General features: G+C 49.1%; 2 protein-coding genes across 9 annotated transcripts in view; one reads left to right on the top strand and one right to left on the bottom strand.

The window, feature by feature from the left end:
• The window catches only part of CAMKK2 (calcium/calmodulin dependent protein kinase kinase 2), a 50,221-nt gene extending 42,122 nt beyond the window's left edge, over positions 1 to 8,099 (top strand). For 4 of the 7 annotated variants that reach the window (XM_012782306.3, XM_012782303.3, XM_012782301.3 and 1 more), the window contains 3 exons: positions 982 to 1,082; positions 1,616 to 1,658; positions 4,902 to 8,099. In XM_012782306.3, the coding sequence (XP_012637760.1) occupies positions 982 to 1,082; positions 1,616 to 1,658; positions 4,902 to 5,078 (321 nt within the window). In that variant the 3' untranslated portion in view covers positions 5,079 to 8,099. The remainder of the gene's footprint in view (positions 1 to 981; positions 1,083 to 1,615; positions 1,659 to 4,901) is intronic. The other 3 variants (XM_012782308.3, XM_012782307.3, XM_012782305.3) reach the window with 1 other exon arrangement.
• Positions 8,100 to 10,416: 2,317 nt separating this feature from the next.
• On the bottom strand, positions 10,417 to 25,898 carry P2RX4 (purinergic receptor P2X 4). 2 transcript variants are annotated; one of them, XM_075996535.1, is made up of 12 exons: positions 25,699 to 25,898; positions 21,542 to 21,689; positions 18,787 to 18,858; positions 18,613 to 18,685; positions 18,064 to 18,160; positions 15,956 to 16,036; positions 15,712 to 15,853; positions 15,480 to 15,616; positions 12,080 to 12,173; positions 11,905 to 11,970; positions 11,502 to 11,597; positions 10,417 to 10,992 (listed from the first exon to the last, which is right to left on the bottom strand). In XM_075996535.1, the coding sequence occupies exons 1-12, from the start codon at positions 25,830 to 25,832 to the stop codon at positions 10,975 to 10,977; spliced, it is 1,158 nt and encodes a 385-aa protein (XP_075852650.1). In that variant the 5' UTR covers positions 25,833 to 25,898; the 3' UTR covers positions 10,417 to 10,974. The 2 variants fall into 2 exon arrangements, with proteins under 2 accessions (XP_075852650.1, XP_075852651.1); XM_075996536.1 differs by lacking the exon at positions 25,699 to 25,898 and adding an exon at positions 25,616 to 25,696.
• Positions 25,899 to 27,918: the final 2,020 nt, after the last annotated feature.

Raw genomic sequence — 27,918 nt, forward strand, 5'->3', positions numbered from 1 at the left:
TTTTGTGTGGAATACATGCTCACGCAAACATTAGTACACACATGTTCACAGCACTATTCGCAGTAGCCAAAAACTGGAAACAGTCCAAGTGTCGGTCAGCAGAGGAATAGAGAAGGAAACGTGGTCTGTCCACACAAAGGATTACTACTGGGCCACGAAAAGGAACGAAGCACTGATTCCTGCGACAGTGTGGGCGAACATCGAAAACGTGGTGCTTAGTGAAAGGAGCCAGTCACAAAAGGCCACATTTGTGTGATTCCATTTATAGGAATGTCCAGAATAGGCAAATCTATGCAGACAGAGATAAGTGGGGCTGGGGACAGGGGAAACGAGGAGTGACTGCCAACAGGTATGAGGTTTCTTTTTGGGGTAATGCGAATGTTCTGAAATCAGATAGTGGTGATGTGAATAGACTAAAAACCATTGACTCGTATACTTTTAAATGGTGAATTTATGGTATGTGAATTATATCTTTAAAAATAAAAGGTAGCCCCCAACCCCAGAATTATACCTGGGAAGGAAGAGTTTGTTTCTCATTTTTTTACTGAAAATAAAGGCCTGGCCTTGAAGACAAGACGGGTTGATGGGCCAGGAGGGCACATCTAGCCATGGCTGGGGTGAGGCAGGGTACCAGGTATGCCCCAGGGCTGGTGCAGAACCGCTCTCCTGGAGCGCAGGGCCCCATGGGGGTCGGCTAGGCTGGGACTAGATTATGTCAGGCCTTGAACATCAGACCTGGGAGTGCAGACCTTGTCTTGCTGGCAGCCAGGGATCCTGGGGAGGTTTTAGAGCAAGTCGGGCTTGGGGATGGCTCTGGCAGGTGTGTGCTGGGTAGGAGAGACGCGCCCCAAACAGCCTCCCTCAGAGGTCCACTGTCAGCCATGGGAGCTGGCAGGGGCTGGGGAGAAGGAAGAAGGAGGATGTTGCCTGGAATCTCCCCCACGTGGCCAGTCACCTGCCACCTCTTCTCTCCCTCGTCAGATCCTGGTGAAGACCATGATACGCAAGCGCTCCTTTGGGAACCCATTCGAAGGCAGCCGGCGGGATGAGCGCTCACTGTCAGCGCCTGGAAACCTGCTCACGTGAGTGCCCACCTGCCTTCCTCCTGGGGTGGGGGGCTGGAGGCTGAGCTTGGGGCAGCCCTGCCCAGACCATTCTGTGTGGCCTCCTCCTTAAGTGGTACCACCTGGAAAGGCTCAGCTGAGACCCACGAGGGAAGTGAGCAGCCGCGGGCTGTGGTTTCACCCTGTCCTGGGCTCAGTCTACCTCTTTTTGCTGACAGCTAATCCACACTGAAGTTTTGCCTTTCTTGGGGGGTGGGGGGTATTGCACTTTAGCTGGGGGCTCTTGGCAGAAAGAAAGCACTTTTGTGGCCCAGAAGTGTGAGTGCCCAATGGTGGGATGGGAGGCCCTGTGAGGGGTAAGCAGTGTGGTCCTGCTCAGACCCTGCATGTCTGTGCAGAGAAGTGTCCACGCACTTGCTTGTCACGACCACCCTGGGCCAGCTCTGTGAGGCTGGTGTTTGGGATCGGTGTTTCTGGGGTGGGGACGGGCATCTCCTGGATCCCAAGTGTCCCTTCTCACTTCCCTTTCCCCCTCCTTCTGGCGATTCCAGCAAAAAACCAACCAGGGAGTGTGAGCCCCTGTCTGAGCCCAAGGTAACGCCTGCCTGCCTGTGCCATAGTCTCTGCCGGGGCCTGGGGGCGGGGGCAGCTGCGGAGCACGGGGGCATTTCCACCCAGGCAATGTCCCTCCCAGCCTGGGCTGCTGTGCCCAGGCTCCCCACCTACCTCCAGACCCAGGGTAGAACGAGGGGCATTGAGAGGCTTGGACCCAGTGGTGGGTCATGCATGTGGGCTGGGGCTGCAGGTGCATGGCGCTCCACCTGCAATGCCTGTGGAGTCACCAGGTTTGAGGGCCCAGCGTGGCACCTGTGCAGACTCAGTGCACGTCACAGGCCCATGGCTGCCCCACCCCGAGTCTGCGTGGTCAGAGCGTAGATCGGGCATGCTGCACTGTGGCTCTTCATGAGGGGCTCTCCAGCCTCTACCCTTCCTTTTCTGGTGTGTTAAGACCTAGAAAATAAGCCCCTTTCCAGCCTGTTGTGAGGGGATGCGAGTCCTCTGACCCGTGTAGGAGCCAGACCTCCTTCCCCCAGGTTGGCTTCCCTGCTTCCAAACACATGAAGGCCAGAGTCTCCCAGGACAGATGAGGACTTTTGTCCCCACAAGACTGGGAGGTCCTGCTTGGCACCTCGATGCCCCTCCTGTTATAATGCACATGGCGGGTGGTGACCCCAGTGGCCTTCCAACTAAGCCTGATGTGGCCGCCTGACTCTCAGCTGGAAGCTCCAGGCAGCCATTCTATTTCTTTTTTTATTTAATTTTTTAATTATTTTTTGCAACAGGGTTTCCACTCTTCACCTGGGCTCTTAGAGTGCGTGGTGTCGTCATAGCTACCTACATCTTCCAACTCCTGGGCTCAGGTGATCCTCCTGCCTCAGCCTCCCAAAGTGCTGGGATTGGGCTGGGCGGGGTGGCTCACACCTGTAATCCTGGCACTCTGGGAGGCCGAGGCAGGCGGATTGCTCGAGGTCAGGAGTTCGAAACCAGCCTGAGCAAGAGTGAGACCTGAGCAAGAGTGAGACCCCGTCTCTACTATAAATAGAAAGAAATTAATTGGCCAACTAATATGTATAGAAAAAATTAGCTGGGCATGGTGGTACATGCCTGTAGTCCATTGCTTGAGCCCAGGAGTTTGAGGTTGCTGTGAGCGAGGCTGACGCCATGGCACTCACTCTAGCCTGGGCAACAAAGCAAGACTCTGTCTCAAAAAAACAAACAGTAAGAACAAAGTGCTGGGATTACAGGCATGAGCCACCACACCCAGGCTTCTGTTTCTTAAAAATAGCTTTATGGAGGTCTAATTCACTTACCACACAATTCACACATTTAAAGTATATAATGCAGTGGTTTTTAGCATATTCACAGTTGCGCAGCCATCACCTCCATCAACTTTAAAACATTTAATCTGCCCAAGAGGAAACCCTGCACCCCTTAGCTGTGTCTGCCCAACCCTCCCAGCCCCAGCACCCACTAATCTACTTTGAGTTTTCTATGGATCTGCCTATTTCTGGACATTTCATATAAATGGAATCATATAATATGTGGCCTTTTGTGACTGGCTTCTTTCACTCAGCATCGTGTTTTCGAGGCTCATCTACGCTGTAGCATGTATCTGCGCTTCATTCCTTCTTCTGGCCGAATAACATTGTCACATGGATAGACCACACTTTGTTTATCCATTCATCCGTTGATGGATATTGTTTCCACTTTTTGGCTGTCATGAATGAATACTGCTGCTGTGAACGTTTGTGTACAAGTGTTAGGAGCTGGCTTATGAGATGAGATTTGTTGGCCAGCTCTACCATAGGAGTCAGGGGCTTATATGGTAATCTAGGAGGGACGCTTGTTTGGAAATTATTCATACTTTTCAGAGGAACCTTGCCGTCCAGAGTACAGTGGGGAAAATGGCAGTTAGCAATCAGAGCCTTCAGCAGCCTCAGTAGGCTGCCGTGGTCCCTGCCTGGTTCCCAGACGTCTATGCGGCCAGGTGGCCTGTGGCCCCACCCCGGGTGTGAGCCTTATAGGGTAATGGGGAGTGGGAGCCCAGTGGCATGGTGGCCCTGCTTGGCCTTTCTCTTCCTTAGCCTCCGTGTTAGAGTCTGCCAGCCTGGAGCTGCCTCCTGTCTCTAAGCAAGTCTGCTGTTTGTTTTCTTTTTAAAGTTTCAATGAGATCAGAATTGCACGTCACCAACAGAAAAGAGATTGGCTCAAAGGGCTTTCCTGCCCCTTTACTCTCTCACCTGTAGTCCCAGCAACACCTGGGGATCCCTGCCCCTCAGCACTGAGGAGTGGGTGGGATGCTTTCCTTGTGGAAGCTGATTCAGACATCCGGGGTATTGGACCAGAGGCCCACCCGCTGTCTGCAGTGAGACCCGTACCTTACCAATGCAAAGCCGTGAGAGCAGAGGTTGAGGACCTGCCTTGGCATGTAGTTACAGCCCCCTCCTCCCCAGGGGCCTTTACCTGCCAGTTCTTTGTCAGAAACATAAAAAGGCATCTCAAACAAAGGGGTTTCTTCCTAGGAACTACAGAACGGCACACTTTCTCTGTCCTTGTGTAGGGATAGTCCCCTGCAGGGGACACAGATCAGGTCGTTGTTGGGGAATGACAGACAGTGGCATGCCCTTAGAAGGGGACATCTGCGTGATTGTGGCCAGGGGATGGACCCCTCCTTAGGGGATCCCCATCACACCTCCTGTCACACCATTCATGCTGTCACAGCAGCAGCTCCAGCTGGGGCCCTTCAGGGACTCAAGGACTCTTCCTCTCTCTTCCCTCTGAGGGTCCCTCCTTGGGCCTGGGTGTGGGGCCTGAGGCAGTGGTCCACAGCCCTTTCCTGAGGGCCAGCTGTGTGCCAGGCCAGGTTGGGAGGCCCTGCCCACTGCTCCCAGGAGCTCATGAGTGTCACAGTCTCTCCCTTGCAAGAGCTTACAGCCTAAAAGGTGGGGTGGTTGAGATAGCTACCTGCATAGTCCTTGCGATTTGGGTAGTGATTTAGGTGTTCGATGGGGGAATTTTGCATCTATTTTATAGCTCCTTGCTATGTTTGCCAAATGATGCTGGTCTTCCATGCAAAGGGGGTGGATGCAAAGTCTCCTCTGAAAAAGTTCTGTGAGCAAGAAAAATGGGGAGAGGATCTCAGAGACCAGGTTAAGTAGGTCACACTCCAGGTGGCGCGAGACAGCTCACTGGGCAGAGGGGCCCAGGTGTGGGAAAAGCTGACTCAGGGCCCTGCCAGCGCTTCTCTAAGTCTTAACATTGTTTTCTGTCAAGCAGGAAGCAAGGCAGCGAAGACAGCCTTCGTCGGGGCACCGACCCGCCCCCCGTGGGGGAGGAGGAAGTGCTCTCATGAAAGGCAGTGCCCGCATGGAGAGTTGGGGGGCCCCAGCCCCCAGCTCCTCTACATGCATGCATCCTCTGCGGCCCAAGGAGGAGGCGATGGAGCCCGAGTAGCTGCCTGGATTGCTCGACCTCGCATGCACGCCGCCAAGTCGCCTCTGCGGGGCTGCTGCACCCCGCGTTTCCATAGCAGCATGTCCTACGGAAACCGAGCACGTGTGTAGAGCCTTGATCGTCATCTCTGGTTATTTGTTTTTTCCTTTGTTGTTTTAAAGGGGACAAAAAAAAAAAAAGAACTTGACTCCCTGACTTCGACCTTGGCCGCTGGCTGGCTGAACAGGCGGGTGTGAGGAGTTGCAGACCCAAACCCACGTGCATTTTGGGACAATTGCTTTTTAAAACATTTTTATGCCAAAAATCCTTCATTGTGATTTCAGAACCATGTCAGATATACCAAGTGAGCGTGCAGGGGGTTTGAAAATCGTGGAATAATGAGCAGAAAACTCTGGGGCCCGAGGCCAGGGAGTTATTGCTGCATTTGAGGAGTGGAAGGGTAGGTATGACCCCTCATGCAAACCCCAAACCATGGCACCTTCCAGAACCTTGGACTCAAGGAACCAGAGTAGGGCTAGCCCTCAGTAGCTGCAGGGAGCTTCAGTGCAACTTATTTGTAAGAAGGACTTTTTAATTTTTTATGGGTGGAATTGTAGTCAGGAAAATAGAAAGGGCTTGAAGTTTAAGTACTTCTGGAAGGAGATTTTCCAACCCCAGAAGGGCATTCAGTAGCTGTGGTGGGAAAAGTTTCTCCTGAAAGACTGAACACATTTCTTTATGACAGCCACTCAAAGCGGGTTTCTGAGCTAGCCGACTGAGCTCTAGTAAATCTCTCTGTTAAATTACAAAATCTTCAGGGTGAAATCCTACACTTCCATGTACATTACATGGCTTAAGATTAAAGAAAAAATATTTTCAGTTCTCTAACTAGACTGAACTCTAGAGTAGTTCAGACTTATTTAGAGCTTCCAGGATATACTTCATGGCTTCAGGCATGTGATCAGAGGTAGAGCTGATGAAACCTATGCCTGTATATATTAGCAGCTTAGCTTGTTTATAACCTGTGTATTCTAGAGACTTGCTAAGGTTTTGTTTTCATTTTAAATACTGATTTTCGTAGTCAGTGAAATACTTACCCAGTTTCTGGAGGGCCGTTTGGGAAATACTTTCATTCGACTGAGATGCAATAGTCATCCTTACTGTCAAAGCTAATGTAGGATCCACACTAACACTGGGGTGCCCTTTTAGAGAAGACTGTTGAAACCCAGAGCACTCAGGGTACAGGGAAACCAGCGCTTGGCACAGGAAGTTCTGCTTTGTAGCCAGAAGTCCAGGAAGAAAGGGTTTATCTTTTTGACTTGCAACTAATGTTTGAAGTTTGGTTGAAGATCAAATGGGACTCCTTCCAGAGTCACGTGTGGGTGAGCGTGAGGTTCAAGGGGGAGGACAACTGGAAGGACTTTGCCTGGGAGATTCCAAGCTCTGCTTTCCGGTGCTCTGGGATGTGGTTTGGGTGAAATGCAGTATCAGTAACTGGGCTCAGAGCACTGCTTTCCTGTAGTTCCCATCGGATCAGCCCTGGTGTGGGGTCTCCTCACAGAGACAGGAGCGAGGCCTTGGGCTCCCTGCCCAGCCCATTCACAGAGTCCTGGGTATTCTTGGCTTCCATAGTTTTTTCTTAAGCTCTTGATTGTAGTTTAGCCAGACTTTTCCTACAGTCGTATAAGCAGTTCAGAATTAGGGAATGCTGGTTTTGAGGAGCAAAGGACACCCGGCCTAGGGAGGGTCCTTTGCAGGGTTGTCTTGCCTGCTTGCTTTCTCTTTGTAACCTAGTACTTCCTTTTGCCCACTTCCTTTAAATGTACGGGGCAGTGACTCCATAGCTCTACCCCTTCTGGTAGCAGAGGGGGTTTGATTAGTTTGCAGTAAGCACCTTGCAGTGGTTAAAGCCAGCGGGTCTCTAGTCTTAGGCCTAGCCCACTGGGCCTGGCCCAGTGGCTCGCCAGAGGAGGGTGGCAGCATGTAGAAGCTTCTGCAGAACGACTCTTGTTTACACAGCCGCACCGGGCAATGCCATCTCTCCCCACCATGGAACTTGCCACGTCAGATTTCTCACATGGATCCTGCCAGCGATCAGGCAGCACCCAGCTGTTTGGGGGGGGGCGGGTGGGTCGAGGGGGGCCCATATTGATAACTTTTTTTTTTTAAAACAAACACCAAAGAGAACATGGAAAGGACCCACCCCGCATGGAAAGGATAAGCAGAAAGGCTGTATACACAAAGCATTAGAGCTACCATTCTCTTGGAGCACAAACATTGATTTTTCAAAAGCCAGCTCTGTCAGGAAAGGGGGGAAGCTGTTGTGGGCAGCTCTTCCAGGTGGGCTGAAAGGATGCCCACAGTTTCTTCCACTGCTGCCTCACTTGTGGGACCAATTTGGTGTAAGCGACCTGCGGCCTGCACCTGTGGCCTTGAAGGAAGCACAAATCCTCCATCCACCTTCCGTTTCCTCTGCCCTCTCCCACCTCCCTGTCCATCCCACGGGTTGCCAGTGGCCCCAGAAAGCCTTATCCAGCCTCTTGTTGGGACTTGGGGCTCCAGAGGCCTCTCCCCACTGGTCTCGCCTTTCCCATGAGGCAGGGCTCCCATCCTCAGAGCCCTCCTGGGACACGGAGGGGAATGCCTGAGCAGGTAGATGCAGGCGTGGCCTGTCACTCACTCATCTTCCCGAGGGGAGCTTCACGCTGCCGAGTGGAAGAACTGTGACTTCCACTGGCTTCCAAGGTGCTAGGGAAGGTTTCAAGGTCGTGGGTTCCCATCTTCTCTCCAGCTGCACGGGCTGAGTTTCGTGGGACTGCTGACTTTTCTATTCTGTGATTTATTTCATGCCCAACGCTTCTGTTTTATTCCTGATCCTTTCTACTATGCATTTTCCTTTTATCAGGTGTACAAAGTTAAATACTGTGTATTTATCACTAAAAAGTACATGAAACTTAAGAGAAAAATAAGCCTTTGGTGTTTTTTCAGATGTTTAAGCTTCTCTGTAAACTTGAAATAAATGAACAGCAAAATGGTGCAAAACCTGGGCCTCGGGGATTTTGTTTGTGGTGTTTATTTAGGCCGCCTGTCCTTATGTCTGTATTCTTTCCTCAGGCTGACAGCAAGGTCAGATGCCCAAGTCAAGGGTAACGTATTCAGCAAAGCCCTAATTTGTAGTCTAGTACCTTGATGCTCAGTGTGGTTCCTAGACTAGCAGTGTGTCACCTGGGAGTAGGTTAGAAATGCAGATGCCCAGGCCTGGTTCAAACCTGTTCCCTAGGTGACATGTCTGCGTGTTGAAGTCTGGTCTGGCAAGCAGGTGATTCCAAGATTCTGGTGGAGGCCAGACAGGTGAGCAGTACCAGAGCAGTTCCAGTCACACTGAACACACCTGTGGACCAGGCATGCTAGGTGACACTTTGCCCCATGAAATGTTAGACCCCTTTTATGGTTCATCTCCTGTCCGCTGAGGCTCAGAAAAGTTAAGACAATTGTCCAAGAGCTTCAACTTGTCAGCAAAGCCCCCAAACTTCAGTCTCATGGTTGCTGGTTTTCATGGCATCTGGAGACTTTTAGAACCAATGTTCCTCCGAACCAGAGGCTGAGGGCCCCCTGCATTGCACATGTGCATCTAGCCCAGGGCATTGCTTTTCTGGCTTTGAACCTCATTTTTCTGTTATCAAGGGGCAGAAGATGAAGTCTGAAAGATTCCTGGTCCATTGGTGCAGAAATACAGCATTAAAATCCTGGCCTTGAAGAGTCAAGAGCAAGAGGTTCCTGTTTGAAGATCCCACAGAGACTCTGATGAAAGTGGAAAGAAGTGCATGCAGATGTATGATTTTGCAGAGCTGCGGGGGTCCCCGAGACTCTTGGAAGCCCATCTGTGGATGTGAGGTTGAAGGATTCCTATTTAGACAGCACCAGAGCTAGGGAGCTAGGGAGCAGCCAATGCAGGATGACTCTGGTGAGTAAAATAAGTAGTGTCCCCTCACCCCAGCTGGCCTTTGCATTCCATTTTAGAAAAGAGGAGGCCAAAATGTCCCCCACTCCAGAAGACAGCCAATAACTCTCACTCCTTAACCTGCAGGATATTAATAATAAACAAACCATTTGCCTTAGTCCATTTTGTCCATTCTGCTGTAACAGAATACCTGAGACTGGGTAATTTATAAAGAACAAATTTATTTCTCACAGTTCTGGGAGTTCAAGATCAAGGTGCCAGCAGGTTGGGTGTCTGGTGAGGGCTGTCCTCTGCTTGCAAGAGGACACCCTGGTGCTGCATCCTCTGGAGGGGAGGAACGCTGTGTCCTCACATGGTGGAGAGAGAAAGGGCAAAATGGGGCTGAACTCCCTCTGCCAGGCCCTTAAGGACACGGGTCCCACCGGGAGGGCAGAGCCCTCAGGACTAATCACCTTCCAATACAGCTGCACTGAGGATTAAGTTTCCAATACATGACTTTTGGGGGACACATTCAGACCATATCACGCCTAAAAATTCTAGCTCCATTTGGTCCATGTGCTCAAGTGAGCATGTTTTTATTTTATTTTTGAGATAGAGTCTGGCTCTGTCACCAGGCTAGAGTGCAGTGGTTATCATCATAGCTCCCTGCAACCTCAAACTCCTGGGCTCAAGGGATCCTCCTGCCTCGGGCTCCCACAGTGCTGGGATTACAGATGTGAGCCACTGTACCTGACCACAAGCACATTTTTAAAAGGCAGCATGAACCAAAGCTTCATCTTAGGGATTTAGTAAACTTTTTTACAAAAGCAAGAAAAGCCCAGTTTGGTCGTTTATCCAGCAGCTGCAGAGCACTTCTAAAATAATCATTCTCCTCAGCACTTGGAAGGAAATTTATGGCAAAGTTGTGGGGGGCGGGGGACAAACTGCTTCCTTTAGGGGGATTCTGAACACCTGGTGCAGAATTAAGTGAGTGTGAAGCCGCCGCTGGAAATAGCTTCCAGAACACTTCACACCTGTGGTGCGCTAGGTATAGGCTGCGCTGCTTCTGGTTTGAGACTTTTAGGAAGCAAATGGGGAGAAAGGACAAGCCACTGGCATGTTATCTAAAACTGTGTGGCCTATAGTGTAGTGCTGTCATTTTATGTGAAAATGTAAGCACAGGTAAGATGTCGCTAGGAAAAAAAATCATGTAAACTCTATAGGAACATGACACAATGAAGATTAAAATTCTTAGGCTTTTAAAATAAGTGGGGGGAATAATGAGTAAACGCCAGAAACAGATTGTTTCAGGGACCTTTTCTAAGCACAGTGAGCCGGACAATAATCAGATTTATTGGTTGTAGTGAAAGAGTAGGCAGGAAAGTTCTAGCACACGCTGTGAGACAACACAGGCAAGGATTAAGAAAATCATGTTTTAATGTTTGGTCCTCAGTCGCCTAACTACCTCATGACCTCAAGGACAGGGTCCCTGGTTGTGAGGACAGGGATGGCCGCCCAGGTGTGCTAAAAGTCTCGTGACCACACCAGGTGGCCTTCCCTTCCTCATAAAGTGCTTGAGCAGAGTTGCCCTGGCTGGGAGGGCTGGGCCTGTCCCACAGGGAGCTGCAGACAGGAGCTTCTGAGGACGGCCAGCCCCCGAGGCCCTGGAGCAGGCCCCAGCCCTGGAAGCTACAGCAGTGTCACTGCCACCGGGCCATCACTCACCTCGGTGACCCCAGGCTGCAGGGACAACAGAGTTGACCCAGCCAAGAACAGACTGGTAATCTGCTGCACCGAGTGGACAAACAAACCCAAACATGAAACCCAGGGGCTGCTGAGCAACCCTGAGTACTTGTAGAGAATGAATCAGAGTCTGGAACCTTCTCTGGGGTGATGTGGCAGCTGGTTCTCCCTCCTCCTCACTGTGCTTTGATGGGGCCATGGGGAGCCAGGTGTGGGGTAGGCATCACTGGTCCGTCACTCACTAGCAAGACCCTGCAAAGAACGGTGAGCAGGTAAGTGCACACCCAGCATGCACTGCCCCCAGGCAAACCCCGAGTCTGTAGTGAGGTGTCGTCCCCGTGGGCTTCTGGACAGTCCTCCTCAGCCGGGGGGCACGCAAGTGGGTCCTAGGCATGGGACCCAACCCTTCCTGTCACGCAAGGTCAGTTTAAGTAGTGTGTGGACATAAATTTTGTCATAATGTCCATTACCATAACTAACTTGAGATGTCATTGACTGAAACAAGGCTAGGTTTTAAAAGAGTGAGTCTGTCTGAAGACAAGTGCGAAGTAAGCGCTAGTACGTGGTCTAGAGGCAGAGCGGATGCTGAGAGTGGCGTGGCTGCCACAGGGATGACATGCCAGAATAGCACCAGCCTCTGTACCAGGCCTGTCTCCCCAGACAGGCCCAGTGCCCAGTGCCCAGGGTTCCTTCACCAATGGGACAAGAGACAGGTAAGGTGCTCGGGTGTCCTGCCTGCCAGGAGAACAGGAGGGGCCTACCTGCTCGTAATCTTCCACGTATTTGTATTTCTTCTCCCGATAGTAGTATCTTTTCTTCATGCAGTAGAGGACTATGACATCACATAGCACTGTCGCCTGAATTTAGCACAGAGCGAGAAAGAATGAGCTGGGATGCTTTTAGCTCTGTTACTCTGTGTGTGCCCCTTCTCACACAGCCTGGAATCTTCCACTGGAAAGGAAAGGCTCTGCCATCTCCCAAGGGGCCTGCTCTTGGGAAGGGAAGGTGGAGGAGGGGTGGGGTTGAGAGAAAGCAGCCTACAGGGTCAAGTCTAGACACAGGTCCAGGGTCCAGGACGCCAACGAGGCGCCCCCCTCACTGTGCTGACTGCTGCTGAGGACGCCCCGGCCCAGCAGGGTGAAGGGAAGGGCCTGCACTACTCACCACCCCCAGCAGCGCCAGGCCAGAGCCAATGTTGATCATGGTAGGGATGATGTCAAATTTCCCAGCCTGTGAAGACAGGAGAAAAAGAAAGAAAATTTCTACAGGGGTAGGGAGAGGCCCCTTGTCCCTGCGGGGTGTGAACAAGGGCTGGCAGTGGGAGCCAGCAGCAAGTTACCTTTCCGAACACGATGATGTCGAAGCGGATGCCATATGCCTTGATGAGCGTGCGCTGCTCGTTGCCAGCAAAGTCATTGTAGTACTTGGCAAACCTGGGGGGAACAGGGCAGGTTAGAGGGAAACGGCACAGGATCCTGGGTCCTGGGAGAGGATGTCCCTTGCAGAGCTGGCCCTGGCTTACAGTCTGTTCTACCTGCTGAGCAGACACCAGAGCACCTCAGGGCCTCTGCTGGCTGGTGTGAGCCCACGGGGTTGAGGGACACAGTGAAACCAACCCCTCCAGCATCACTGTCCACTCCCACAAGACAGCTGAAGCCCTACCCTATTGCTCTGTATATCCTTCCTGATATGGCTGAGCCACCTGCCTCCCTCAAGGGGACCCTGGTCCCTAACAGTGAGCATGTGGCCAGCCAGCACTGCAGGTGGGGGACTAAGCCAACTGAGAGACTCAGAGCACCAGCCCTGAGCTTTTCTTTTTTTAAGAGACAGGGTTTTGCCCTGTCACCCAGGCTGGAGTACAGTGGTGCAATCATAGCTCACCGTAACCTCAAACTCCTGGGCTCTGGTAATCCTCCTGCCTCAGCCATAGTTAGGACCACAGGTGCACACCACCACACCTGGCTAATTTTTTAAAAAGTAGAGACAGGGTCTTGCTATATTGCCCAGGCTGGTCTTGAACTCCTGGCCTCAGGTGATCCTCCTACCTTGGCCTCCCAAAGCACTGGGATTACAGGTATGAGCCACCTCGCCTGGCCTGTGGTTTTTTTTTTTTTTTAAACCATCAATGAATGAATGGATAAACAAAATGTGGTCTCTCTGTACAATGGAATATTATTTGGCCATAAAAAGAGATGAAGTACTGATAAATGCTACAACATGGATGAACCTTGAAAACATGATGCTGAGTAAAAAAGGCCACATAGTGTGTGATTCCCTTTATATGAAATACCCAGGAATAGCAAATCCATAGAGACAGAAAGTACACAGGTGGTTGTTAGTGGCTGGGGACAATAGAGGGTGATAGCCAAAGGGTACAATGTTTCTTTTTGAGGTAATAAAAATGTTCTGAAATCAACTGTGATGAAAGTTGTACTTATATGTGAATATACTGGAAACTACTGAAATCTGCACTTGAAATGGGTATATTATATGGTGTATTAATTATATTGATAAAGCTATTTAAAAACAGATATAGCAAATTTGGGAGGCTGAGGCGGGAGGATCACTTGAGGTAGGAGTTCGAGACCAGTCAAGGGCAAGACTCTGTCCCTACAAAAAAGAGAAAAATTAGGCCGGGCACGGTGGCTCATGCCTATAATCCTAGCACTCTGGGAGGCCGAGGTGGGCGGATTGCTCGAGGTCAGGAGTTCGAAACCAGCCTGAGCAAGAGTGAGACCCGTTTCTACTATAAATAGAAAGAAATTAATTGGCCAACTAATATATATGGAAAAAATTAGCCGGGTGTGGTGGAGCATGTCTGTAGTCCCAGCTACTTGGGAGGCTGAGGCAGCAGGATTGCTTGAGCCCAGTAGTTTGAGGTTGCTGTGAGCTAGGCTGACGCCACGGCACTCACTCTAGCTTGGGCAACAAAACGAGACTGTCTCAAAAAAAAAAAAAAAAAAAGAAAAAAGAAAAATTAGCTGGGTGAGGTGGCCTGTGCTTATAGTCTCAGCTACACAGAAAGCTGAGGTAGGAGGATCACCTGAGGCCAGGAGTTTGAGGTTGCTGTGAGCTATGATGATGCCACTGAACTCTAGCCCGGCCAACAGAGTAAGACCCTGTCTCAAAAATAGAAAAGAAAAAATACAGTGGCAGATGGTGCACTCTAGACCAGCCAACAGAGTGAGACCCTATCTCAAAAATGGAAAAGAAAAAATTTATGTAGCAGCAGATGGTGAGGGGACAATCACTGAGACATGGTACCATTTGCTGGCCATGTTCTATGGGGATCTAGCAGGAGCTTGCACCTACACCCTAGGCCATGACTTCCACATCACCACCCAGGTCTGGGAGACTCAGGCGGGGCCTGATGCTAGCCAAGGTCAGGAGGATGGGTGTTCTGAGGGCTCCATCAGCTTCTCTCTGTTCCAAGATCCTGACCCAAGCTTGAGGTTTCCACAATGGTTTCTATCAGAACTGCGTGACAGTGGAGATGCAGCAACACAGACCTAACTGCTAGGGAAAAATGTCAGTGTCTGCCCTACTCTCAGTGAGCCACACGGTTCAAAAGGACAGCAGATCCTGCAGTTTCGGAGATTTCTTGCTCTCCCGTGTGTATCTGATGCCATGCATAACCGCTAGGGGGAGACAAGTGCAACACAAAAGAGCTGCCGACTGACTCAGCTGGCCTTGTAGGTCCTATTTTTCAGAGTGGCCATGTGTGTGAGAAATGCAGCAAAGGGCACATGGAAATGGATGTGGCTGCAGATTTTGCTGCCTCAAGGAAATGACAAACGTGACCCCGGCCCCAGCCCTCGCCTCAGATGACCAGCTGCACTGGGTTGAACAGTGTCTGCCCAGATTCACATCTCCCCAGAACCTGTGAATGTGACCTTATTTGGAAATAGTGTCTTTGCAGATGTAATTCATTAAGATGAGGTCATACTGGAGTAGGGTGGGCCCTAAATCCAGTGACTGACATCCTTATAGGAAGAGGAGACAGACATGCACAGAGGGAAGAGGTTTCATGTAACAGAGGAAGAGGCTGGAGTGACGAATCTACAAGCCAAGGGACGCCTCGGGCCATTACAAACTGGAAGACACCCGGAAGATTCTACCTTTGACCCTGCAGGGTGAGCGTGGCTCTGCTGACACCTGTATTTTAGATTTCTGGCCTCGAGAAAGGTGAGAAAATAAAATCCTACTGCTTGCAGCCACCCAGTTTGTGGTGCCAGTACAGCAGCCCCAGGAACTGGTACACCAGCATTTTCAGCAGGAACACCAGTGAAGGCCTTTCTTGGGCCTAAAAACCTGTATCCCCTGCCCTATGGAGATTCTGGGGCAGGCTCAGCCTTTGAGAAGCCAATTCCTGGGCCAGGTCCCAGAGGCCTTTAGACCAGAGGTCACAGGATCATCTGCTCCTTGGAACAGTGAGTGGAGGTCATGGCGGAGGCTGGCCCTGGACAGCTCAGGCCACCAGCCTCTCCTGGCTGCTCTACAAATGATCTCAACATGATTCTTGCGACAGGGAAGGGCAAGGAAGTCTCTTGGGCTGGGATGCCTCTGGGGCAAGATGCTGCCTAGAGCAATTTCCCTGGCCATGGCCTTCCTGCCTTGGATGGGGGATGGGCAGCCTGTCATCGTGGTGCTGCCTAAGTGCTGGATGCCCCCACTGGAGTGACCAGCTGCCAGCACCCCCCCCACTACACACAAGTGATGGGGCCCAAGGTCGTGCCCACCTAAAATTGTAGCCAGGAGACACGTTGTGGTCCACGTCCCGGGTGTCGAGGCGGCGGAAGGAGTACTTGGGCAGGCAAAGGGCAGCGGCTCTGTCCAGGTTGCAGTCCCAGTTGACTTGGATGCCCATGATGCCCCCCTGGGAGTGAGGCAGGGACAGCAAAAGTCTCATCAGCACTGGCTCTGGCGAGAGACTCATCCAGTCATGCTGGGAAAGCCGGGGCCTGTACCTACCTCGACAGCCATGTCCTGGAAGCTGTGTCCTGCATTCTCCACTATGTCACCGAGACGGAATATGGGGCAGAAGGGATCTGTTCTAGCATCATAAATGCATGACTTGAGGTAGGTAGTGGTGATGTTGGGAAGGATATTCCTCCTAAAGTCGGGAGCAAGCAGAAAATCAGAGCAAGGAAAACCTCAGAAGAGCCAGAAGTTTCTCTAAGACATGGGTGAATTCACACACCTGGCTGCCACTTACTTGCTGAAATTAAATTTGGGATACCAGATGTTGTTCTTAACCAAAAGAGTGAAGTTTTCTGCAGCCCTTAAAAAAGCAGGTCTGAAAAAAATTATAACATATTGTTAATAAAAGTACAAATATCTATTTATATAGTCACATACCGATGTAGCATTTTTTTTTTTTTTTTTTTTTGAGACAGAGTCTCGCTTTGTTGCCCAGGCTAGAGTGAGTGCTGTGGCGTCATCCTAGTTCACAGCAACCTCAAACTCTTGGGCTCAAGCGATCCTGCTGCCTCAGCCTCCTGAGTAACCTGGGACTACAGGCATGCGCCACCATGCCCGGCTAATTTTTTCTATATATATTAGTTGGCCAATTAATTTCTTTCTCTTTATAGTAGAGACGGGGTCTCGCTCTTGCTCAGGCTGGTTTCGAACTCCTGACCTCAAGCAATCCGCCCGCCGGGGCCTCCCAGAGTGCTAGGATTATAGGCGTGAGCCACCAGATGTAGCATTTTTAAAAACTTATACATATGTATAGTATGTAGTCGAGAAGAAGATGAAGCATCTCTAGCATTTACTACACTTTTCTGTGTAAACACTAGATCAAGAGAAGAGATTAAGCCAAGCCTTCCAGGTTCTTCCTTTCTGGAAGGGCAGGGCCTTTGTCCCTAGGCAGCGGGAACAGAAGAACATGAGGGGTGCTGGGAGGCTCCAGTCTGGAGACCTCATTGGAAATGATTCAGTGGCAGCTGCTGGGTTTTGGGCTTGCCTTGCTCTGGTGTTCTCGAGGCAATGAATGTTCAACAGATCTAGTTTTACAAGTCAGTGCAAAATTAAATTTCACCTACAGGCTGCATCCTGACCTCGTCTGAAAAGCACACAAAAAGCGCCCACCTACTGGCGCACCCGCCTTTTCTCAGAAGTGCCACACCAGCTCCTGGCTGATGACAGAAGCTGAATCTCTCCCTCAGGGGCTTCATTTCTTCGGTGGATTTCTACAGGTGAATGCAGTGCTGTAGGGCTGACCCTTCTGCAGGAGAGCCCTCCCCTGATCCAGGTGGGATCTTTGAAGTCATAAACAGCCTCAGTTGCCTTCCCAGCCCTGAGACAGGAGCAAGGCCGATGACCGGATCACACAGTGAGGACAGCTGAGCCTGTCCCTACTGCTGCCAAGTAAAGGCCTAGGGGATCAAGGCACTTCTCTCAGGGCTTTAAAGTCCCTATTCCTTCAAGAGAGAGAGATTATAACAGGGTTTTTCAAACTGTTACCATTTTGTCATTTCCTGTACCATAATTGCCCCCCTGTACCCCAACATCTGTGTACCTCATGCAATACTTCAAGATCAACTCATCTTTAAAAAAATATTGAGATGAAATTCATGTAACATAAAATTAACCAGTTCAAAGTGAACAATCCAGTGGCATTTAGTACATTCACAATGTTGTACAACCATCTCCTCTAATTTCAAAACATTTTCATCACCCTAAAGGAAACTGCATACCCACTGGGCACTTACCGTTCCTCCCTCCCCCCAGCCCCTGGCACCCACTAACCCACTTTCTGTCTCTATGTATTTGCCTGTTCTGGACATTGCATATGAATGGAATCATATACAGGTTGAGTATTCCTTATCCTTAATGCCAGAAGTGTTTTGGATTTTGGATTTTTTTTTATTTTGGAATTTTGCATCCTGCAAATAAATGGAGCTGACCAGAGGCAGCCTGGAGCAGAGATGGTGGTGTTGTCCCTTGAGCCCCGGTTCTGGCCATGCTGGATCTTTTTGGTTTAACTGAGTAAACCTCCCCCTGCCGCACGTGTGTGTGTGTGTGTGTTAGGTGTATTTGTGCAAATGTGCTTTAAGGCACTGAGACATGTTTCCTGTCAGTTATTTGCAACTGACAAAGTCCTTACAAGTAGTCATCTGCACCCATATCGTGAGTGACAAGCACTTGTGGTCCACTGCGCCACTGATGGTGACTGCTTTGTGGTTGAGAATTGCTGTGCTAGGGCAGCTTGACTGCACAGACACCAAGAGCACAGGAAAAGCCACAACACGCAGGCTTAACTCTTCTGTCTCCTCCGCTCAAGGCCAAGACTGGGTATTTCCTTCCAGGGACAGGACTCACTTTGGCACGTGGGTGTCGTCCTCCACCGGGCACCAGGCTGCCACCTCACATGTCTTCACAGACCCGTCAAAAGGCACACATCTGCCAGTAGAGACTCCTACGGGGGCAAGGGGGACCCAGGTCCGGGGGGGGGTCTCCTACTTTCTGCCTTGGTGGGGTAGAAGGAGAGCCCCACCATAGCATCCTATGCAGCCAATCTTAAACTAGTCCGATTCTGAGATTTAGGCAGCGTCCAAGAATTGGAATGGGGGAAGACAGTCACCTGAGTGCCAGCCACATTGCTGCCGACTCAGCGATGATGAGTGGGGAGAGGGTGATGTCAAGCCACAGAACCAGGCAAGCTCTGGGATGGTTTTGGGGGCTCACACAACAGAGTTGAATATAGAGAGGGTCCCAGGGCCCCAGTATCGCCGAGACCAGGCTGACCCAGGGGCATGTGAAGGGATTGGGGATTTTTATTTATCCCTGAAGATTTCTCTATTAGAGACGCTCCACAGGGGAGGTGATCTTGTTGGGGGCCGCCCTCCCCTGGTGGCTGTAAGCTCATACCGTTGCTATGGGTGCCTGCGGAGCCAGCAGTGCAGTTGGCATCTGATGTACAAACAGTGGTCTTATCTGGAATCTGGAAAAAGAAGAACAAGTGAAAACAAGCTCCACGTGGCTGGCCCCTCACACAGCCGGACAGGCACAGAGAGAGCGGGTAAGGCGTGGGGAGCCACCTACCTCGGGGCAGGTACCCTGGGTCTGGTTCATGGTAAGGATCATGTTGGTCATAATGAAGAGGGAGTTTTCCTCCTGCAGAGTGGAGAGAGCACTGTCGTATCACCCTTGGAGTCAAGCAGAGCCCTAAAGTCAGATGTTCGTTTAATAGGATAATTAAAAAAAAAAAAAACCATTCTCCCCGGTGAGAGTTTAACAACCTGACAACAGGGACTCAAATATATATTAATACTTGTACACGAATGCTCATAGCATCAATTTACACAATAGCCAGAAAGTGGAAACAACCCAAAAGTCTGTCTTGGTCTATCCATACAGTGGAATATTACTCAGCCACAAAAAGGAATGAAGCCCAGACATGTGCCACAAGATGGATGAGTCTCAAAAACATGGTGCTAAATGAAAGAAGCCAGATACCAAGACCGCATACTGTATGATTCCATTCACATGAAATTTCCAGAACAGGCAAATCCATAGTGACGGTAGACTAAATGGTTGCCAGGGACCCTGAGGAGGGGAAATGGGGAGTGATTGCTTAATGCGTACGGGGTCTCCTTTTGGGGTCAGAAAAATGTTTTTTGACTAGATAGAGGTGGTGGTTGCAAAACATCGTGACTGCACTAAATACTGCTGAGTTTTTCATTTTAAAGTGGTTAATTTCTGTTAAGTGAATTTTACCTCAATTTAATAAAAAAGAAGGCTACAACCTGAAGTGGTTCCTTAATAAATCTTGACTTATTGAGGGAAAATAGCCAACAATTGCTCAAACATTCTCTGCCAACTGGATTACCTCCGAGGTATAAAAACAACAAGGCCTCAAAGGTTGCAAATCTGGCTGCTTTTCTTCCCTAACTGGAATTAAAAATAAATAAAACATTCTAGAGAAGACTCGCTTGGGGTCAGCAGGTGACACTTCTCTCTCTGAAAAGGTTCTGTTTTCTCCTCATAGGTAAGAAGGTGCTGAATCATTGATTTAGAGTTTGTGGAAAACAATTTGCTAGGATGACACTGAAGAACTGTTAATAATGACCCCCTAATACAAGGAATAAAAGAAAAAGACCTTTAAAGATTCTAGTGAGACCCCTGCCTCCCTCTACGGGGCACTGGCATTTTATTTATTTATTAATTTACTTTTTGGAGACAAGGATCTTGCTATGTGGCTCAGGCTGGTCTTGAACTCCTGGGCTCAAGCAATCCTCCTGCCTCAGCCTCTTGAGTAGCTGGGACTACAGGTGTGCACCGCAGAGCCTGGCTGGGTGCTGGTATTTTGAAAGGAAACACCTGAAGCTTTCAGCACTTCATACTCCTGGGAAGAAAAGAGTCAGCGATGGGAGCCCTGGGCCAGACAAGGTGGTGGAAACTCTAGAATAGCTGGCATCTTCCAAAAAAAGACCTAGAACAAACCATGTTAGGAGACAAGGAAATGGCCACAAGACGAAGCATGAGGCTGTGAATGAGGCCAGAGTCTCTGCTGCCACCTGTCACGTTGCCAGGTGTTCAACATAGACACACACTGCTTGTTTGGGGTTTATAGAAGGCTGCTCCCAAGAGTCTCCCGAAACTTGAACAGTTTCAGTACGTTCGGTCTACTTTTTGTTTCCTATCTCTTATCTACTTCAAATATAGGGGAACTTCAGTCTGGAGATGAGCCAAGCAGATGCACACAGGTGACTGTGTTCCATCTACAGAGAAACACAAAGATGTCGTGAGAGCTCCTGAACAAAGCCCCAGCCTGGATCCGCCACGGAAGGTGGAGGTGCTGTGTGTTCCTTTCCAACGGGGGATAAAAACAGGCGCTGTACCCATTGCACGTCCAGTGAACCTATGGAACCTCACATTCCCAGAGTGCACGGGCCGAGGTTGAGGTCTCAGAGGGAGCCACGGTCTCTGTGCTGAGACGGGTGCGTTCCCACAGCACTGCCCACCTCCAGCCAGCTACGAATGCCCTGTTCCAGCTGACTCTGGTGGCTCATTAGCTCTGTCTCCTCTCTGGACACCCCAAAGCCCCTTCTCTGGAGAAGGCAGGGGGAAAATGGACACACTTGAAGAAAGAGTTTCTGAAGTCCCTGCTTTCCTTGACAAGAGCGCTAAATCAGGAGCTGGCAGCTTATCTGTGTTTGGTAACCCCAGGCCCCCAGCACATAAGCCATCTGGAGAGGTACGTCAGGGTTTGGCCGTGTGCCATGTAGCTGTTACCAGGGCTAAAGAGTCAATGTTTAACTTGGAGCTTTGCAGATCAACAGCCTGGAGACTAGGATGCTGCCTGTGTCAAGCAATTTCTTCCCTTCCCTTTGTTCCTCATGGGATCCTAGGCTGGTATGTCTGTTTCCTTCTTGTTTGAGTTTGGGTCTCTAATTGCAGTTAAAGTTTTTACACTATCTAAAAAGATTTACCTTATGGGGTTTAAGACAATAAAGCAAACCCAAAGCGGAAAGGTGATATCTCTACCTGAATTTTTCCCAGGCTATAAGAAATTTGCTTTCTCACCTTTCAGGGCTTGAGACACACTGAAATGTCCATCTGGAAAGCTTCCTGTATTTTAGCTAGCCACTTTTAGGGCTGAAAGGAACCATAGATGACTGAATATGATCTGTTAGTTGTTAAGCCACAAAGAGATCTGGCTGCATTGTTTTCTGGGAATCGGCGATGTCCGAACTCTGGCCATGCCAATCATTAATCAACTATGCAAAGTCAGCAATGGGAAAGGTGCAAAATTAGAGGTGTGAGCATTAGACAGAAGTCATAGTTGGAGACATACCTGAGGTGGTATCACGTAATCAGCCACATCCCAGATCCGGAATCCAAGTTTAGAAGTGTTGGTCATGGCCACACCCTTGACCTTGGTAGTAACTGAGCTGACCACAGAGTCCATTTCCTGGTAGCCCTTTTCCCACACAAACACCCACCTGTAAAATAAAACAGGCCTCTTAAATGGCCATTAGGATTCAGTGAATTTGAATTGATGCCAGGGAGCCTCTGGTAGCCAGAGGCTGAAAATACAATGTTTACTAATTAGCTGACTGCAAAAGCTACTTAACTTCTAGGGCTCTATTTCCACTTCTGCAAAATGGGGATAGTAGCACCTAAACCACAGGATGGTTTGTGGGAAACAGATGATGTAAGTGAAGTACTTAGTACAGTGACTGGCACAAAGAAAATACTCGGTGAATGCTGTCTTTATTATTAGATACTTGAGCACTTTCAGTCCCCTGTGACTGGTGGGAATCATGAAGAGATAATAAAAGTTATGATAATAATAGTTATCATTTGAGTGTTTTTAGGTGCCAGGCTGATCATATAAAAAGCTGATCTAAGCTTTTTATATGTATAAACAATTTAATTCTGACCACTTTACAAGGCAGGTATCATTGCTATGATCTCTATTTTACAGAGGAGGAAACAAAGACAGAGAGGGTAAGTGACTTGCCCAAGGACACACAGCTAGTGAATGGCATGGTCAGGATCTGAACTCAAGCCAGAAGCCTCTGAAGCCTCTTCTCCTACCCACTATGCTCTGTCTAGAAAAAAGAATCCTACCTTTTAAGGAACTTTTTATAGTAATTTTTTACTTTTCCCCCAAGAATTTAGGTCACATGTCTGCTTTTTTCCTCTGAAGTGAGGATATTGCTACCAGTTGGAATAATTAAAAATCTAAAGGCCTTAGCACATTGTAGTAAGGATACCAAAACCCAAACTGTAGCCAGCAGGCTCAGCTCCACCCCTCACTAGACATAACTCTGGCCAAATTGCTTAACTTCTCTGTGCCTCAGTTGTTCCCATCTATAAGATGGGAATAATAGAAATTCACAGGATTCTTTAAGGTTAAATGAGTTAATGTATATCAAAAGCTTAGACTCTGTGAGTCATCACTGGTAGGCTGAAATTGGCCAGGAGTGAGTTTTTTTTTTTTTTTTTTGAGACAGAGTCTCACTTTGTTGCCCAGGCTAGAGTGAGTGCCATGGCGTCAGCCTAGCTCACAGCAACCTCAAACTCCTGGGCTCAAGCAATCGTCCTTGCCTCAGCCTCCCGAGTAGCTGAGAATACAGGCATGCGCCACCATGCCCAGCTAATTTTTTCTATATATATCTTAGGTGGCCAATTAATTTCTTTCTATTTATAGTAGAGACGGGGGCGGGGGGGGGGTCTCGCTCTTGCTCAGGCTGGTTTCGAACTCCTGACTCGAGCAATATGCCCGCCTCGGCCTCCCAGAGTGCTAGGGTTACAAGTGTGAGCCACTGAGCCCGGCCCAGGAGAGAGTATTTACACCTTGGAAATTGGCCAGGACTACAAATCAGAACTCCTTCACCTCAAGCTGTTGTTAAAAATCTACCAGAGACTATTATTTCTAGAATAATAGTCTAGACAGTATTTCTAGAATCAAAAAATGCTAGGATCCATTTCTTCTTCCTCCTTTTTTTTTTTTTTTTTTTAAGACTAGTCAAGTGCAATAGTGAGGAGGGGAGAAAGTAGTAGAACAAGGAATTCAATCTGTAACTGACTGTGAACAATCAAGTGAAATAACTCACTACCTTTGGACCAGCCCATTTCTTCTTATAAGTCCTAGATGTTAAGACTTCAGAAATTCACTGGTTTTGATTACATTTATGGGTTTGTTTGACCTGAGCGGTCCCCAAATTCATTGCCCATCTTAGAGATGGACTTTGCTCCTGAAAGTCCTCTTCTTCTGGGCTTCTAGGAATTCAGCTGCAGTATAATCTTCCATTTAATTCCAGTGTGACACACAGAAGCTTAAGGCAGGAAGGACACTATTATTTTTCTGACACTACTGTTACTCTGACACATAGAAGCTTAGGGCAGGAAGGCCCATGTTCTCCCCAAGTACAGTGAGTTGCTTAATTTAGAGATATATTATTTCATGACAATCATTATCACGTGATTAACTACTTTCTCAGCACGTGACTGATAATAGAATTAGATAACTGGGAATTGCATGTTCAGTCTCTTTTTGAGGACGGGTTGCTATATAAATCACTAAGGAAGAAGAGACCACAATTTCACCAAGATGAAATTAATCAGGATTAAGACATGAGGCTTTTTTTAATTTTAAAGCCTTTGGTCAGTTTTGATTATAGCAAGACAAATAAAAGCAAAAGCATCTACTGCTTTAAAGATCTCATGATTGAGGTAAAGAATCCTCCATAAGGAGCCCTACAGAGCTGTGCCGCCCAACAGAAACATGCTGCAAGCCACATGTGTAATTTAAAAATTTTAGTAGCCATGTTAAAAAGAAATAGGAAAACTTAATTTTAATTATATATTCCATGTAACCCAATATATCCAAAATATTTTAACATCAATGAAAAGTGTACTAATGTCATAGTTTGCTCGTTTTGTACTGTCTGAATCCGGTGTGTATTTTACAGTTAAAGCACACCTCAATTTGGAGTAGGAACAGTTAAAGTATTCAATAGCCACATGTGACCAGTGGCTGCCATATGGTACACCTAGTTATATACTTTCTGCAGCCCAGAATTTTACAGGTACCCTAAGGTAAATATGAACTGAAGCAAAAGCCACGAGCAAAAAGCTGCATGAGAGCTCTAGACCCTAAATGCTTCACGTCTAATCAGGGGTATGAACCAACTAGGAGCAGGACTCAAAATTTAAAGAGTGTATCACAGTCACTGTAGAGCAACAGAGTTGGTAGGATTAGTACCATGTCAACCCTGAGACTTAATGACTCCAAATCTGGGTGTGGGCCAGGTGGTTCTGATGTTGAGTCCACACCTGGAAAGCCATCTTCTTGAATACTATCAGTACCTACTGCTGATGCTGATAAATGTTGTAAACCAAACCTGTCCCATCATGTGAATTCCCCTGGGCAGTGTTAACAAATTCCAAACCCTGCGGGGGGGGGGCCTGTTACTTTTAAACATTTCTTCAGATGAGTCTTCCATGATCCTGTAAGTTTAGGATACTAGGTCACTGGTTCCCAAACCTTGCTTAACATCAGAATCTTTTGTAGAGTTGGTTACACTCAACAGCAATTGAATCAGAAGGTCTGGAGATGGGAACCAGCAATCAGAAGTTTTTAAAGATTCCCAAATGGTTCCAATGTGCAGTTTCTGGACCACTGGGCCTTTTAGGAAAAGGAAACAAGTCTCCGAAACATCTGTCTGCTCAACAACTGTAGACACCATAACACCCCAGGTGGTGTTTAAAGTGGTTCCAGTTGGCAAGGTAATTCCCACCTCCTCTCTCAGCTTGTACTCAAATGTAACTGGTGCTTTCCAGTACAATGATGCACTTAGTGAGGCCCGAGGGTGGCAGGGCATGTACAGCATACGGCCGCAGCATGGGTAATACCTCGACTAAGACAGGCACCATAAAAACGTCCAACAATCCCACAAAACAAAGGAAGTGAGCTTTAAATACTTTTGGAAGAGTGACCTCTCTACTATCTCGGGTTACCACATAATGCTCAAAGAAAAGGACCAGAAGCCACAGACCCAGAAGGAACCAAGTGCAAATCCCAAGCCTTTGGTTTTGTCAGCAGATCAACAAAATGCGAAGTGAGGGGCGAAGATTGAGACATTCAGGGAAAAGCCCCCTCAGCCAAGGGCCGTCACGGAGCAACTCCCGAGGTTACACAGGAAAAGCAGGGCTAAAGGTCCAGCCAAGCTTTGCCTTTAAAACAGCATCGAAGCAGCCCCCTGCGCACAGGGCCCCGCACGCAGAAGCGGGTCCACCAGCGGTGGGAGCCTGGGGAGGATGTGGCTCCGGCCTCGGGTCGCCACCAGGCGGGCGCCCTCCACCTGGGCGCCTGCGGGGCTCACCCAGTGACCAAGCCAGGACGAGCAGGTACACGCACCGCGGGACCCGAGGGCTGCCTGGGCCACCGGCCGCGCCCGCACCGCTGCCCCTCTGAGGGCCCCCGGCGCCGGCCGCGCTCACCCGATGACGTAGGCCAGGATGAGCAGCTGCACCGCGCGGTTCATGAGCCCCACTTTACGGCTGCGGATGAGCACGATGCGCGGCGTGTCGTACTCGAACAGGAAGGGCCGCAGCACCTCGCAGCAGCCCGCCATGGCGCCGCCGGCCTCTGCGCTGTGGGTCCCGCTGCCCCAGCCGCCGCCTAGTCCCAGCGCGGAGCCCCGCCCAGGCGGCCGGTCGGCGCAGGGGAGGGCCCGGAAGGGGGCGGCACGCTCCCTGGAACGCGGGGGAGGAGTGACCTCCTCCATGAGAATGAATGATCCTCTCAATGATCCCTTCAGGAGGGCCGGGACGAACAAGAGGCCTTCTGAGGAAGATGGGGCCGGCGAGGAGAGGTGACCTCCTCGAGAGGGGGCTGAGTTCAGGTTGGGGGTAACGAGTGACCCCCCCCTTAGGGGACCTAAGAGGACAAGGGACCTCCTCAGAGGACTTGGGCTGTGGAGTACAGCCACCCCTCAGGAGTGCAGGCTCTAATGGAGGGAGCTGGGGCGGCGCTGCTTTCTCAATTTCGGGTGAAAAGCCTCATATATCAGGTGTCCTAGGAACACCTGGGCTATAGCCGCACACCCTGTAAAATGTACCTCCTGGAATTGAAGCCTGGCCACATTCCTACTCTAATTCAAATGCTTCCTTAGTTGCAGCCCAGGAAAGGAACACCCACAGTTCCACCTCTTGGAACACAATTTTCTTCTACATGTATATTTGTTCATTCCCTTCAGATTTTTTTTTTTTTTTTTTGAGACAGAGTCTCGCTTTGTTGCCCAGGCTAGAGTGAGTGCCGTGGCGTCAGCCTAGCTCACAGCAACCTCAAACTCCTGGGCTCAAGCGATCCTACTGCCTCAGCCTCCCGAATAGCTGGGACTACAGGCATGCGCCACCATGCCCGGCTGATTTTTTCTATATATATTAGTTGGCCAATTAATTTCTTTCTATTTATAGTAGAGATGGGTCTCTCTTTTGTTCAGGCTGGTCTCGAACTCCTGACCTCGAGAAATCTGCCCACCTCGGCCTCCCAGAATGCTAGGATTACAGTATGGTGGGTCTTGTGAGCGAAATAAATCAGCTCTCTCCCTCACTCTTCACCTAGCTAACAGGTACCCTGCTGAGCTCTGTTTTTCACAACATCTCAAACCCAGCAGATAAAAGGAAATGTCAGTTTTTTTTTACAGTTGCTAGACCTATTGACTAAAACTGCTTTTTAGCATCTGTTTCTGTAGCCTGGAGTAGTTCCTGAGAAGCTCCTGGATGACAGCAAGGGGGACAAAGTCAAGACATCAAACCCAGCCCAAAATCATATCTTGAGGGCAAGGTTGCAAACAAGATCTCTAACAGCCATCTTTTCATCTGCGAAGAAAAAAATGCATCAGTCTCACACAGCCATTCTGTTATCTGCTTCTAGGTAAGAAGAAGAGAAGGAGTGGATACAGCAATTCCCAATGCCCTTCTAATTTGACTAGAACCATAAGTCATCTTTCACCCTCATTTTTACATCTCCAAATAAAAGTGCTGAGTAGTGGGTTTTCTAGGCCAACACACTTTTCCATTTTCTTTCGTGTGTTCAGCCCCTTCCCACTCTTGGGAAAGTAAAATAAACTTCATCCTTCTATCGTAATCTTTTTTTTTTTTTTTTTTTTTTGAGACAGGCTCTTGCAACCTCAAACTTCTGGGCTCAAGTGATCCTCCTGCCTCAGCCTCCCGAGTAGCTAGGACTACAAGTGCACACCACCATGCCTGGCTAATTTTTCTATTTTTAGTAGAGACGAGTCTTGCTCTTGCTCAGGCTGGTCTCGAGCTGCTGACCTCAAACAGTCCTCTCCCTCAGCCTCCCAGAGTGCTATGATTGCAGGCTCTTTGAAGAAATTTTTCTCAAATCCGTGTGCACCAGCACTACACTAGCTCACCACCCTAACAGTTTCACTGTTCCATTCAAACATATGAATAAGCATGGTCCATATGCCAGGTATTGTCCACTGAACAGAATAAGCAAAACAGTCCGTCTTCATGTGGTTTAAATTCTAGCAGGTAATTGGCATAACATTTTAGTTTGTAATTATAGTCAATGGTGGTGCTTTTTATTTTCTGATCTTCACTACTTGTTTTCCATGTTACTGCACACTCTTCATAATGATAATTTTTAGTCCATGGACTGTTTCTTCTGGAGAATATACCATGATTTCCCTA

The sequence above is a fragment of the Microcebus murinus genome, chromosome 22, assembly GCF_040939455.1.
Source record: "Microcebus murinus isolate Inina chromosome 22, M.murinus_Inina_mat1.0, whole genome shotgun sequence".
NCBI lineage: Eukaryota > Metazoa > Chordata > Mammalia > Primates > Cheirogaleidae > Microcebus > Microcebus murinus.